The sequence below is a fragment of the Oreochromis aureus genome, linkage group 18 (genome assembly GCF_013358895.1).
Source record: "Oreochromis aureus strain Israel breed Guangdong linkage group 18, ZZ_aureus, whole genome shotgun sequence".
Lineage (NCBI taxonomy): Eukaryota > Metazoa > Chordata > Actinopteri > Cichliformes > Cichlidae > Oreochromis > Oreochromis aureus.
In genome coordinates, this window is record NC_052959.1 from 29,775,574 (window position 1) to 29,790,545 (window position 14,972).

The window sequence follows — 14,972 nt, forward strand, 5'->3', positions numbered from 1 at the left end:
GAAGAAGACTGAGACACAACAGTGAGTCATTTAGTTTCCTTGACTTTCATTTTATTGAACCATAGCACCTGAATAACCAGAAAGCTTAAATATTTAATTGTTAGGACAATCTGTCATATTTAAATGTGTCATTTTACCCTCCAAGACACGCTGACCTTAAGAGAGTGAAGAGTTTGCTATTTGGTATCCTGTCGAGACCCAAGTGAACGAAATGGTGTTGGTCATAAGAACCATAAGAATATATACATTTTGTAAAAATACTCAATATTTATGGCATGCAATGGAGTCCATTGTGCAGATTTTTAATGGCCCGATTATGGGAGTGTTAACATTAATAATAAAGTGATAGTGTCCTAAAGCAGATGGAAAGAAACTGTACCATGCAGTACTGGTCCTGATGGACCACAGCCTCCTGCCACAGGATGTGATTCAAGGGAGGAGGAGTTGGAGTATCCCAGCACTGACTTCAGAGTTTAGGTTTCCTCAGCTGCTGCAGGAGGTGCATCCTCGGCTGTGGTTTTGTAATGAGGGAGCTGATGTTTTGCCTCAACTTTGAAGTCTTCATCTCCCAAGACCTACATTATCCACCAGGCAGTCATGCAGGCTTATGCTGGGCATGGGATCCTCCTGAAGTCCCCAATCATCCCCACTGATTTAACAGCACAGAGCTCCTGGCTGTTGTCTCTGAATTGGTCATAAGGTTGTCAATACCGCCTCACACATACAGTATCCCTGAGATGAGCTTGATGAGGGTGGTGTCATTTGTGAACTTCAGGAGTTTGACAGACTGGTGACTGGAGGTGCAGCGGTTGGTATGCAAGGAGAAAAACAGGGGAGAGTGTACACAGCCTTGGGGAGATCTGTTGCTAATGATCTGAGAGTCTGATAGGAATTAAAGTCTACAAAAGTAACCAGACATAAGTTACTGGAGGTCCATGTGCTGGAGGATGAAGTGCAGTGCCATGTTAACAGCATTACCTAATTGGGGTATGGTTGTGGTGGTGGTGGGGGATTTGAGACAGCTCTGTAGTCATTCAGGCTTGTGATCTATCTAAAAGAACCTTGAGATTTCAAACTTGTACCCTCAGTTATAATATTGACACTGTCACTGTAAACTGGAATGCAGTTTATTAGCTGATCTACGTCCCGCATAAAGGTTTGGACTTTAAGTGAAGGTCACAGGATTGCCAGCAGCAGAAATGAGCTTCATTGGTAGAGATCAAACAAAAAGTTAGAATTATCCTTTCTCACTTCAGGAGTCAGTAAGATGGGGTCTATTACCAGGTACCATCTGGCTTCCTCCAAATTTGTAGAAAAATTACTAGTGGAAAATTATTATAAATTATTATTAAATTATTATAAATTACTTATGGTACTTTCAGCCGTGATTCGACTGCATTTATTGGTCCACTAGCACTTCCTCTGTTTTTTAAAATGCTCATTTTTTTTATTACTGTTATAGATAATATTTACATAACTGTTACGTTCATTTTTTTGTGTGACCTTCAGGTGCTGGGAAACAAATGACAACCCCATACCCAACTGGGTGATCAACGGACCAATTGGATTCTCCATTATGGTAAGCCATTGCTTTCATTTTTACCTGCAGATTTTGCTTATTGGTTAAAAAAGCATTCAGTTGCCTTAAATGAAAAACAGGTTGATTATAAAAAACAAATACTGAAAACATCAAGTGGAAAATAAATAAGCCTGTCATGTGAACCAATATCTGTCTTTGACCTAATTCACATTTTTTTTTAAATCTGGTGTTCGGCTATGATACAAAACCCTTTAGAGACCTATGTCAATGTTTCAGATCTCACTAACACGATTTTCCAAATTTCCTGTGTTCATCCATATTTCTTTCAAATTATTCCATAATATTCTACAGAAATGATCTGTATTTAAAGTACAGTAGTCTTTTAAAATCGGTCCTTTTGCAATTTCAGCTGAATGTGAAGAAAAAAAATGTATCAAGAAGACAGCGAACAGCATTACATGATGATATTACAGTCGTTTCTCCCGGTATACTTCACTAAAGTGTTAGGGTTTGTGAGCCTTTTGATTTTAAGACCTTTTAAAACCTGAAAGAAAGTCTTAAATAAATTCATACTCATGACCAAGCATTCTGTGTAATGTCCAGAAAATGCAGTGTGATGTGTTAGCACCTCATGTCTCAAGGTGTTAACTTCATAGGAATTCCTGCTGAGTGCATTCCTGCTGCCCTGCTGAGCGACAGCCCGCCATAATCTCTTTCATCCTTTAAAGGCATACATGGATATAATATGGCCCGAGGGACAGAGGTGGCTCACAGACCATTTTATCCACCCTACAACATCCTAAAGGATAATAAATCAGCTTCCCTCCCTCAAAAAAATTAAAATCAGTATGTCTCAGGCATCAGTGACCTACAGTATGCAGTGCTTTGTATCAACCAACTGCGAAGATGTAGCTTAACTGAAATGTCCATATATATTCATAATATTTTAACTGTGACCATTACCCATGTTATATGGTTGTAGGGTGCAGGGCAATTTCTGAGTATTGCACAGTCAATTTTCTGGGACGTCCACCCCTGAGAAGATTGTGGCATTTTGTTAACACACAAATGCACCAGACCAACAAACTAGCAAAACCTTTGTTTTTATAGATGTGGTCAGGCCAGCTGGCAGATACTTACTCTCTTAATTTCTGCACAGAGTCCCGTGAAAATCTTTTCTTACCTCAGGACTATATTTTGTCACCTTCTTCGGTCAAAGACATGATGAGAAGTGTGAGAGGAAAAATGTTTGCCTGCCAAAATGTCTGTGTTTGGGCTACAGCACCATAGGATCCCATTCATTCTGGACTGTTTCGCCTAAGGAACCAGAGGTCCAGTGAACGGGAGCTCCCAAATTTATCAGAAGTTCTCTGATGATCGCCTTTTAGCTAGCAGGAAAAACATAACACTAAACATTAGAATAATGGCATTGTGCAGCGATAGGGATATTTTGCTAATTTTTGCAAAAATGTTTCCATTTGTAATGTTTAAAAAAGATCTGAAACAACAGAAAATAACTGTAACAGAAAACAAGTTCAGTCTGTTTTTTTTCACTTATTTAAGGAAGAACTTTATACATTTGCCTAACAAGCAAAAAAATCTCTGTTCAATGATGAAACGCAAATCCCTAATTTTTTTTTTATAAAAAGAATAAAGTAGGCTGCTTTTTTATTTAGAACAAGGCCTTCCTGTTTTAAATTGCGTTTGTGTCATAAGCTCCTATTCCTTGGATTTGGTGGGTGGCAAAGTATCGAACACAGCAAAATAAAAATCACCCCTTATGGATTATAAGTTATTTTTTCACTCCCCCCAAGGTAAACTTCATTCAGTTCATCTGCATCATTCGGATCTTGGTTCAGAAGCTGAGGTGTCCTGACGTGGGCGGCAATGACCAATCACAGTACAGGTAGGATTCGATTTGATGCTCGAGCTCTGAGGAAACCTCACCTCTGTCTTCCTTGATCCCTATTTTGTTTTTATTTTCATTTTTTTCCAACATGCATTTCAAGACAAGTTAACAAAAGTTGACAGGTTGTGTCAACTGTTGTGTCATCAAGTAAATGACACCTGCTCAGTCAGTAAAAGCTGCTGTGGATAAAAGAGTCAGCTAAATGCTTCAAAGTATAAAACATGATCATCTGAGACACCAAGAACATTTTTTATCCTCTAGTATTGCTGACTGAGATAAGAGTGACGCTAACGTTCATTCGACAAGACAGCGTTTCATGATGCTGCTTTTATGAAACGAGGGGGAACCTTTGTTCCTTTATGGAGCCACATTTTCTCTGCAGTTTAGTGTCTGTTTAAGGCTTTGCTTTGTTTAATCTTCAGGCAGTTTTCCTCTCCGGTGAAATCTTACTCGTGCTGAGCTGTCAGGTATTCTTCATGTCCGCAGGGATCCACGATTTAGTGGCGAGAGGTGGTGGGTAAGCCCAATTTGTTTCACTGCAGGATGTCTTGTAGGTGTAGGTGAAGACTGAGCTGACACTTGACAGCTTGAGAGTGATGCAGGAAAAGAGGATTTTACCGTTTTCTGTGGGAGTGTGCTGCATGAGCAGTTTGATTGTCCGCTTGTATCCTAATGCCACGCGGAAAAGTGCAACTTTTCTTACTTACTTTTTGAGATTTCCACTGTTGAGAGGCTTTGCCCAACAATGTCAATTTATTTTTATATGGGGTTTTCTATGAACTCATAATCACAGTGTGAAAGAGACAAATAGGAATTGTATCCAAGAAAGTTCCTTAAATGAGCCAAACTGATGCCAAACAGCAACAAAGTGTAGTTAACAGATCCTTGATTTTGTGGAGCAGCAGTGCTGAAGATGTCAACACAGAAGAAGGTTGATGGCAAAGTTTTAAGAATTTATTAAAGTCCTACTAAAATGTGACAAGTCAAAAAAAGAGGAATATGCATACAATATATACACAAAGAAATAGAATAACATATATTATAAATAAAATAATAAATAAAGACAAATTAACAGAGGACTTTCAAGCATGTCCAGCCAGGAGGAGACCCTGGAGCATAACTGGGAAACACTACAACTGACTGGCTTAATTGGCTTGGGAATACTTTGGTATTACCTTGGAAACAAATCCATATTCATGAGCAAGCGTGGTGTTAGAGCACAGATGGATGGGTGCATTTAGTAGTCTGATTGCAGTGGGATGTAAAGAGTTTTTGGAAAGATTACTTCTGATATCAGATTTGTTGATGGTGTGAGCCTCCCAGCAGAACCCTGGACAGCAGACACAGCGAGTTATCTCAATGCAAGAGAACAGTTCGAGCTCAGTTTTTAAAAAGTCCGACAGGCTTCTTTGTTTGTGTTCACGTAAATCGTTGACTTTCCACCATTTGAGCTTTGAAGTGAAGAAGCTTCAGTGAGAGGTGAAACGTCTTCAAGCAACTTAAATAAGTCCAGACGCTTTTCTCTCCATGCTCCTTAGATCTTTCCACTGTTTCACTGTCTCACATTGCCATTGGGTGTATTTTTATGTTTCACTTTGAGACAGCAGAAAGATTGAACACAGAGACTTGTTTTTATAGCCCAGGTGAGCCGAGTATGCCAAAGTATGTTTGGACCCCCTTCAAAAGAATCTGTGTCAGACGAATTAGGCACACTAGTCATCCATGATTAACTGATTTATTGCATTGTTCTCGTTGATGAACAATTAAAAGAAACACTGCACCATATCTTATTCTTAAATTGTGTCATAAAATAATTGTATATGACTGTTTCTCTCTCAGGAGGCTGGCCAAATCTACACTCCTGCTGATTCCCTTGTTTGGCATCCACTATGTGGTCTTCGTGACTCTCAGTGAATCCATCGCAGAAGATTATAAAATATTTTTTGACCTGGCTCTTGGATCTTTTCAGGTTCTGAACAAGTGTCTTTTACCTTATTGATCCTTTAAAGCAGCGATTCTAAAACTTTTCTGAAAGAAGTTTACTTGATTAAGTGTTTGTATTTTTTTTAGGGTCTGGTCGTGGCCATTCTCTACTGTTTCCTGAACAGTGAGGTAAGTTATCAGGTGAACTGATAAAATACAAAGTATGGATTTAGTCATTTTAATGAGCAGTCAAACTGATTAAACAGTAAAACATTTGAATGAAAGTGATTTCTGGGAGGCAAAATAGAAAAGCTCTTGAAATCTATCTATAAATTTGTCTGTACTCAACTGATAGCGTGCTTGTTTAAGAAAAGTTTAATTTTGTCAATCTTTCATAGAAACATTTAATAAGCATCAAATTAAATGTGTTGGAGCTAAAATGTTTTCCAGCGTTTCAGTGTTTGACGTATATTTTTTTATTCAAAGTGTTTAAAATTAAAATCTGCAAAGTGTTGATTGCTGAGTGTCCTTCTTCTATCTGCCAGTCAGACTCCATTCATTAGTAATTTTGACTTTATGTAAAATCATTGGATGTATCATGATGTGTTCCATTACATTACCATAAATACTGGTGAGTGGTGAATTTGACAGATGAAGGAAGTTCTGCTCAATCAGTTCTACCTGATCTAGAAGCTGCCTGGGATCCAAAATAATTACTGTGCATGTAACTGATATGTGTGATTAATATTTGGAACGAGGTAGTGATTGAACTGTAGGGAAGTTTTATGTTCGCCATGGATACTCACGGAGAATATGGAGAAAAACAAAGATGAATGGCAGATATCAAAAAGGAGGAAAGTATTTATAGATTTAAGATGGCACTCAGGCAATTTGATCAGCTGGATACAAAATAACAAGAAGCATCTTTTCCTTGTTCTTTTCTTAAAGTGGAAGGTGCTCATTGATGCAAATGCTGAGAAAGAGTTTGTAAATTTGGTCTCACAGCATTCTTCTTGCCACCATTCCTCAGCCCCGAGCTCCAACAGAATTTGGGGAATGGGAAACTGAATTTTCCAACAACTAAGCAGGCTGATTTATCCTGGCTTATATAAGATGATCATACAGATAATCAGACATAATCATACCAAATGTTGCTGGACCAAATGGATCAAAACATGATAATAAAAGTACCTTTTGTAAGACGTTCCTTTTCCAGGAATCTTTGAGCAAGGAAATGACTTTTCAGTCTTCAAGGTCAAGGTCAGGTAATCTTTGAGCAAGGAAATTTGCTTTTCAGTCCCTGAAAACACACATACCTGAAATAAAAAGCTGTGGAATTCTAGTAACTTTAATATTTTCGAATCAAAAACAGTTCTTTTAATTCAGTGACAGAACGGGACAAAGCTATTTTATAACGCTTTGTCTTCTGTTTGGAACTGAAATTCACCCCTTAGGCCATTTTTAAGATTGATAAATCCTCTGTACCTGCTTAGAGTACAGGAGGCTAAACAAGACTGTGGCTCACCTATCCTGTTCACCCTGATTTAGAGTACAACAGAGGTCTGACCAAACCATTAAACAAAAGGATAAAACAGACTCAATAAAAGAACGATAAAACAAAGTTAAATTTTTGTACTGGACCAGTGAATCAGTGATAAATGTGGAATTCTAGTAACTCTAATTGGTTTCGAAAATATAACAATTAAATCTAGATATATGTTTACTCACTTTACAAACATTATCATGACGCCAATGCAAAAGAATTTAAAAATATTTAAATCTAGATATATTTTTACTCACTTTCGTCATGACGTGATAAAATTCATCATCACATCAGATAAATAAAGGTCTTCCAAAGTGTCTTCCATTTTTTAGTATCTCCCAGAAGGAGCAGATGAGATGCATAGAAAACTTGGATCTAAATTGGTGTTTAATCGATGCAGATTACTTTTTTTTGTTTTGTTTTCACTATTTCTGAAGGTTCAAGGTGAGCTAAAAAGAAAATGGCGGAGCATGTGTCTGAACTGTCGCCTGAGCAGGAATCGCCACAACAACACCTCCAGAAACGGTTCACAGCACATGGTGCAGTTTCACAGCAACTCCCGAACCCAGTCCATTCTGCAGACAGAGACCTCGGTGCTGAGAGAACACGAGGGGCTTTGACATGCAAACAAACACTACAAAAACACAAAACAAATGCAGTCTTCAAGTTGACCTGGGTCGAATAGTTTTTACAAAGTTATTAGAAACATACAAAAAAAGAGGAAAAAGTAGTACTTTGAGATGAAGTACCACATGGGTGGGACCTGCACATCATTGTAGTGCAGATTTTGGTTTTAGCTTTACAAACCTCTGCAAGCCTTCAAGTTTCTCATTAGTGGATCAAAAGCTTTTCAGATCTGTCCTGTGAGGTTTACTGTGTTTGCTGCTAAGAGCCATTTTTTTTTTTTTTTTTTAGTTTTTATGCTGTGATGTCAGCTGCGTGAGCAGAGAAAAACATGTGCAACGTCCTGTTTATGCTGTTTTACCTGGAGCTTTGTGCATTGATGAGATATAAAATGTGTATACTTGAATGTTGCATGCATCAAAATCAATATTTTTGAACAAACATATACGTGTAATAGAAACAGCCGGATCTAGGTGCTGCAGGCTTTAAATTGGCACTTGCAAAAAATACAAAAAAAATAAAAAATAATAATTTTTGCCGTCTTTAACAGAAAGGATAACAGGTGACTGTTTCAGTATACAAACCTTTATATAACTGTTGCCTGCTGTGTGATTTAACACCGCTGGTAATACTGTGCTGCAGTCTTAAGGCTGTCATTTTGGAGCCATACTGCTGTAAAATATAATACATTGGCTATGGGAAACCTTGCAATACTTTTGTGTTTGGTACTGACCAGAAATTCATGGTAGCCGTGTCAGCATTTAGTTTCCAGAACGTGCATGCTGTATGCAATAACACAGCAAAGTGACAGTCCTGTCATTAAAACCTGCAAAACTGCAAATATCTTAGTTCTTTCCTCTTATATGTTTTCCATCCTTTTCCATGTGCTCCTGTGTTCTCCCAGCCTGTGTCTGTCTCCCAGCAGGTGTCTGTGTGAGTTTGTTCCTCACCCTGTTGCAGTTTAATCCCTGCTTTGAAAGAATGTTCTTAATGTGGTTGATTTTAATTCCAATCTTTTTTAATTTCCTGTTCTCATTATTGTCTTGATTGAGTCCATCTGTTCCCTCTCCATGGTGTTTGTCTTAGAAAAATAGAGTCTTATCCTCCAAATGTTCTCCTGTTGTTTGGTGCTCCTGGCTGGCTGTCACTCTGTAAAGCACCTTAAGTTATCAAACTCCTGATTAAAGTCTTTTGTGTTTGACCACCCTCCTGCCAGTTGCTGTTGTGTTTGCATATTGGGAATATTTCCAAAATCAGTGAGAAATGCTTGCGTCCAAACCCAACTTTAACACAGTATTTGCTTCCAGTACCAAATCATTGTTGTTGCTTTTTTACCACAGCTGTCTCCAAACCCAGATTTGAACATATGTTATCCCTTTTGGAGAACATGGCTAACAAATTTATTATCATTTAAATAGAAAGACTTGGTTAGGTAAAAAAAAAAATTAAAAAAAAATCAAGTTGTAAAAAATTGATTTGCAAATATTTTTTTACCCATTAGGTTTTCCTTATAGTGTCTCTAGCTGTTCTTTTAAAAAGCTTCTCCTGTATTTTTTTCAAACCATTTCACATGAAGGTCAGATTTGATGATAGATTTTTTACAAATATGCAGGGAAAGGTGACAACTTGTCACTTCAGTGAATCATTTACTGGTCCACAGTGGCCACACCCACCCATTTGATACTTAAAATTATTGGTAAGAATAAGTCCAAAAAGCATTTTGACCCAGGTCAGCACATGAGCTCAGTGTTTCTGGGCTTATGGTTAAGAAAACAAAACCACTGGTAAACACAGGGTTGTTTTGTACCAATTTTAAATCCAAACTGTTCCCCAAAACACTGTCATTTCTGATGCACAGTCAACAACCTGCTGTCACTGAGGAGTCCTGAGCATGCTCCAAACTCTTCATCCATGCTCTGATGGTTTTGACACAGTGCTCGGTGACCTGCTCTAAACACACAACGCAGACGAGCACTTTAAAGATGTCATTTAATTAACAGGCGATCTCAAGATGTACGTGAGAGCCTGTGTTGGGAAATAATGATGTCTTTAAAACTACATAAAAACAGGTTTATATGATAGAAATTTGCTTCAAAACACATTTAATTTGCTTCAGCAGAAGAATCTCCAGGCTGTCACCACTTAATGCAGAAGTGCCTGGTGGATACAAGTAAATATGAAATGTTTCACTTTATGTTGGTTTTATTCATGCAGCCAGTGTTTTGTGGTAGTTGCATGAAATCCTCAGTGTTTGCCTTTTTGGATTGCTTTTGGTAAATGGCTGTTAACGTGTGATTTCTTGTAGATTCTAATTGTATATTTTGTCAAGACAAAACACGAAAAAATGAAAACTTTTGCTTTTTGCAATGTGCTATATTTTTCTTAAACATGTTGTATTTAATGATCAGCACAATACAAAAAGTTCTGGTGACACTTGATTTAAGGCATACAGAATTATTTTTAGTAGTTTCCTCTTCAAACTTTTTATTTAAGTTTAGTTTATGTGTGTGTCCCTATATTTTAAATCAGAATTCAGTTCTTGCATTGTGTAACAAAATATAGTTAATAAAATACACATAAACATCGAGGTAAAGTCATACTTGCAGCAGCAAATAATCTGGTTCATAAAGTTTGAAGAACATAGAAGGAGATCAGATATTTGTCCAAACTTATGTCAATGTGTTTTGCAGGGTAAACAACACTGAGGCAGAGAAGAGTCTTGAAATTTCCTGGTTTTGTTATTATAGCAATTATTGTTTATAATATTCTTATGGTATCCTCTGCATATCAGCAGATATGACACACAATACTATATATTACATTACTAGTAATGTATGATGCATGCTTTTATTTTATGGGAATTTATTAGACAGGGAGATGCCTAAAGAGAAGACTTGCAGCATGGATTCACTGTCTATGGTTTGAGTCCACCGAAAGAAAAATTATAAGAATTCTACCAATGCAGGATCTAGACCTTTATGCAGGCTAGACTTGTATGGAGTCTCTAATAAGTCATCAGTGATGCAAATGGTGCTTTGTTAAAAAATTTGGAAAGGAACATTAAAGGAAATGACGAAGAAAGAGGAGGCAAAAAGATAAAGCATGCATGAATAGTATAGATAATGACTACTGTGTTCTTCATGGTAACATGTCTTTGTAGTTTCTTAGTAATCCAGTTCATGGTAGTTTTAAGTACTTGGAATTAGTTACTTTGGATTACTGGATTACTTTTTGATTTGTGAAGAAATGTCATCCCTCTGTTTCATCATTACCATCCACCTACAACTAGTCAGATCCATGGTACAACATAGAAGAGTCAGCTCAACAGGACAGACTCAGTTCTCAGTAACCTAGAATGCTGTCTTGAGAACCCCACCAGGCAACTCAACCCACACTCCCACCTCGACTCAAGTCACATTATTTACAGATGATTGCAAGGTGGGGCAAAGGATTCATGCCTTGTTAAAGGTGAGACCTTTAACAGCTCAAACAGTTCCAGGGTGGGTCAGTAACTCTCAGGACCACCTCCAAGAGGACAACCCCACCAGGGGTTAAATACCTGGACCTTTCTGTTAGGCTTTAGAACAAGCCTCTTGAAAGAGAGATGAAATGTCCTCACAAACCAAAAAAAGATGAGCTGCGTTGTGAAGTTGTGCTGTAAAGTAACACAGCAATCATTTAGTCTAAGATATTTCTTAACAGTTTTAGTAGCAGGTAGGTACAGGTGTCCATTCTAAGGTTTTAGCTGAGCTGCTGCTGATTTTGTCAAACAATTATTTTTCCTTAAAGAGAAGCTAAATCAGTAAATATTCCCACTTAAGAAGCTATACCTGGTCATATTTAAATAACAATTTAAACAAGTGATCATCCTTTGAAATAAATGTAGATTAATTTAACTAAACAAACACGTTTATTTGTGCAGAAATGTAAGTTGTAGTTTCAAAACAAAGCTGTTGCCTTAATGAAAGTGTTACCAAGTACCTTAAAAAGATGTCACTATGTTACTCAGTGTGTCATTTAACATCTATGTGACTACAAATCTTTGAGAGTCTACAAAACCATATACAACACACAGTGTTGGCTTGCCGAGTGAATTCATATTTAATGTTGACTGACATGATGCTACGAATCATGTCGATTGATCGTATTTGTACTTAGACACCATGAATGTCATGCAAAAGATGATTGATAAAGGCTACCATTGTAAGCATTGCACTGTGTGAATGTAACTCTTTGGAAATTTGCATTTTATTTAATATTGCTTGTTTTTCTGTCCACCTTAATGACAGTAACATGGTTTATGGGTGATAACATTTAATACATTGAAAATTCTAGACACTTGGGCCAAACTTGTTTGCAGTTCAAAATCATTTGAAATCACTGAGGTTGGCTTTATCTATTTCTTCCTTAAACTAATCTGAACCAAAACCATTCAAAAGCTTGCAAATTGTGTAATCATCATTGTTACTAATAGCCCCAAGTGATTCAAAGACTCTGAAAACTTTCCTGTACTTTTAAAATCTTTGAACCCATTATAGTATCTACACAAGCTCAGACCTCGAGAGCTTTGGTGCTGCAGCTTTTAGATGCATCCCTACTCCAACACAGCTGAATGAAATGGTTGAATTACCTCTTCAGCATGCCAAGCTTGGCAAAGGTCTGGTTACAAGCCATTCATTTGACTCAGGTGTGTTGGAAACAGAATGCATCTAAAAGCTGAAGGAGAGTAGCTCTCGAGGACTGGAGCTGGACACTCCTGATCTAAAGCGTATCCAAGCAGTTAGCAGTTGGTGCCTCCTTCAGTGCTGATACCATGTTCATGTCAAACAGGAATGAGCCAAGCAGTATAGATGTTGTGGAAGCTTTTATTCCTTCTGAGAACAGTGGCTACTGGCCTTATTGTAATTTACTCATTTTTGAGATAGTCTAACTCAAGGCCAGTTCATGGTTTCCATGTTGAAGAGGGTCCACATAGCCAGCTGTGAAGAAGTTCATGCACAGCCCAAATTTTGGGTCCTCAGAGGGAGACAAATGAATATGTGCCAGAAAACTAACATAAAAACCTAGTTTGTGCACCATATATTTATTCCACCGTGTATATTTTATTGATGACACTTACACGTCTTGTTTTTGGTTGCTATTCGTGTGTGTGTGTCTGTCTCTTTTAGCAAGATTGCACATAAAAAACAGGTGGTGCACCATTACACCATCAAAAGGTTAAAATTTGATGTGTCGGCTTCTGCAGATCATGCAAAGAGTGTACTTTATGGTATCCATTTATGGCATATTACATTTTATAATGAACTTTAAAAATATCCAGTCTTCACCATATTCACGATAGGCGCCTTTTCCAGTGCACATCTAAATAACATGTTCAGATCTGCTTGTTTGAGTTTAGTCCACAGAAACCATGAATTGGTCTTTACCTTTACCTGTTTTCTTATTTGGGACCCAAATGTACCAACCTATAAAACCCCATGTTCACTAAAGGCAGTTCTCCATTGTGGTTCAAAAACCCCAAAAGAAGATTCCTAAAATGTTTTCAAGCAGTCTCTCCTTCAGCACATTTCAAATGCGGTGTTGCCAATATTGTTATTTTTAGCCTATTGAACTCTTTTGCAGCTCATTGTTGATTGATGTGGTTGGAAATTTGTGACTGTTTTCTTTTAAAAGACATCCAAACATGTGACAAGGACATTGAAATGGAAGCACAACTTGAATGAAAATTTAAAATAAATAAATAAACAGATTCTGTGCACTGCTTTCTTTGCTTCTGTTTTATTTTATATTTTATAAAGTTTCAGCAGTTGAAGGTTGATCAGAACAAAACAATATTTTTTTAAAACAACTTTGGTTTCTCGCCGTGGATGTGTACTTAGCTAACAAGTAAACACACCATAACAAGCTTATGAAATCCTGGGTTAATCCTGGGTTACACTCTTTTTAATATATTTATATTTTTAATATACATTAAATTCTAGTTAGATGAATTTTTTAACATTCCCACATAGGGCAAAATTCAACATTTCAAATTTTTTGTTTTCTTAAAATCTTGGAAATAATATCATAAACTAATCCAGATTGAGGGACTCCGTTCTTGCGTAGTGTTGGTGAAGGTATGTAGTCTCGAACTGCTCTTTTATACGTTGCTAAAATCTGAAAGCTGCAATGAAGATGATTGTTTGTTTGAGTTGGGTAATGATATTATTGTCAAAACAAACAGGCTGTATCGGTGGTCCAAACATCTTACACAATGCTGTCTAACAAATGTCCTTTATCTGCCCTCTAATTAGGATGAATTCCTCTCATCAGATAAGAGAAAAACAGCACGAGCAGTGAACTGTGGTCAGTCTGACTCCTTAGCTGAAGTTCACATCTAACGGATTTTAATTAGAGTAATGCATCATGGATTTCATCTCATGCTTCAGGCACAAATACTGAATTCTTTCAAAGAAACAGAAATATTCGATCAATTAAATGGAAGAGACATATTATGCACATTACATGATCTGTGCCATGACTTGTTATATATTGTAGATTGTGCTTGAGTAACAGAGTCGTGAATAGAATTTCAACCAATATGTGGTTGCTTACCGTCAGAGCGAAGAGCCCTGTTGCATTAATCGATTTTTTTAACATTACTTAAAAAGTTTAAAATTCAACTGAAGAAAAGTCCAAATTTTCAGTTTTAAGGGCTTTTTGAACTAATGACTGTGTAGATTACACGCTTTAGTCGACTTGATCTTGGTAGAAACTAGTCATGAATACAAGTGCTGTGCACTATAGTCTTTTCAGCTGATTTCACTCACCAAACTGGATCTATTGATCATGTTTGGATGACTAAATATCTTAAATATATATTTGTCTGGGTGGTAATGAAGAATAAACACCACAGCTGTATGAAACATCGACTGGACCGAAATGACGTCTGCAGCTACATTTACAAACTATTAAATGCGCTGCAGCTGAGCCGCCCGAGTCCTGATGAGGTTTTCTGATAAGTGTTTGCGAGTTTCAATCAACAATCCAACATGCAGGACCAGACGTGCATTCATGTCTCTGAGTTAAATAAACACAAAGTCACAAAGATGGCACTGTTGCTTTATGCAAACTGTAGGCATTAAGGAGCTATGACTGGGATTTAATGTGGGCTCAAGACCTTTGATGAACAGACACAAAAATCTGATAGTTTTGTACAAAATAATGTCAAAAAACTTTATTAATACAGTTAAATGCCTGACAATTTTATAAGGAGCTTGGAAAGAAAAGCGTCTGGACTTCTTTAAGTTGCTTGAAGACGTTTCACCTCTCATCCGAGAAGCTTCTTCAGTTCTAAGAGCAATTGGTGGAGAGTACCAGATTTTATGCCTATGGGAGTGTCCCCTAGCAGGTCATAGACCTCCTATTGATCCTCTACCTAATCACATGAGCCA

General features: G+C 37.3%; 1 protein-coding gene across 1 annotated transcript in view; it reads left to right on the forward strand.

Moving 5' to 3' along the window:
* The window catches only part of vipr2 (vasoactive intestinal peptide receptor 2), a 74,024-nt gene extending 60,736 nt beyond the window's left edge, over window positions 1-13,288 (forward strand). Inside the window, exons 9-13 of the mRNA XM_031754411.2 lie at window positions 1,510-1,579; window positions 3,355-3,446; window positions 5,289-5,418; window positions 5,520-5,561; window positions 7,353-13,288. Coding sequence (XP_031610271.2) covers window positions 1,510-1,579; window positions 3,355-3,446; window positions 5,289-5,418; window positions 5,520-5,561; window positions 7,353-7,535 — 517 coding nt within the window. The 3' untranslated portion in view covers window positions 7,536-13,288. The remainder of the gene's footprint in view (window positions 1-1,509; window positions 1,580-3,354; window positions 3,447-5,288; window positions 5,419-5,519; window positions 5,562-7,352) is intronic.
* The last annotated feature ends 1,684 nt before the right edge of the window (window positions 13,289-14,972 follow it).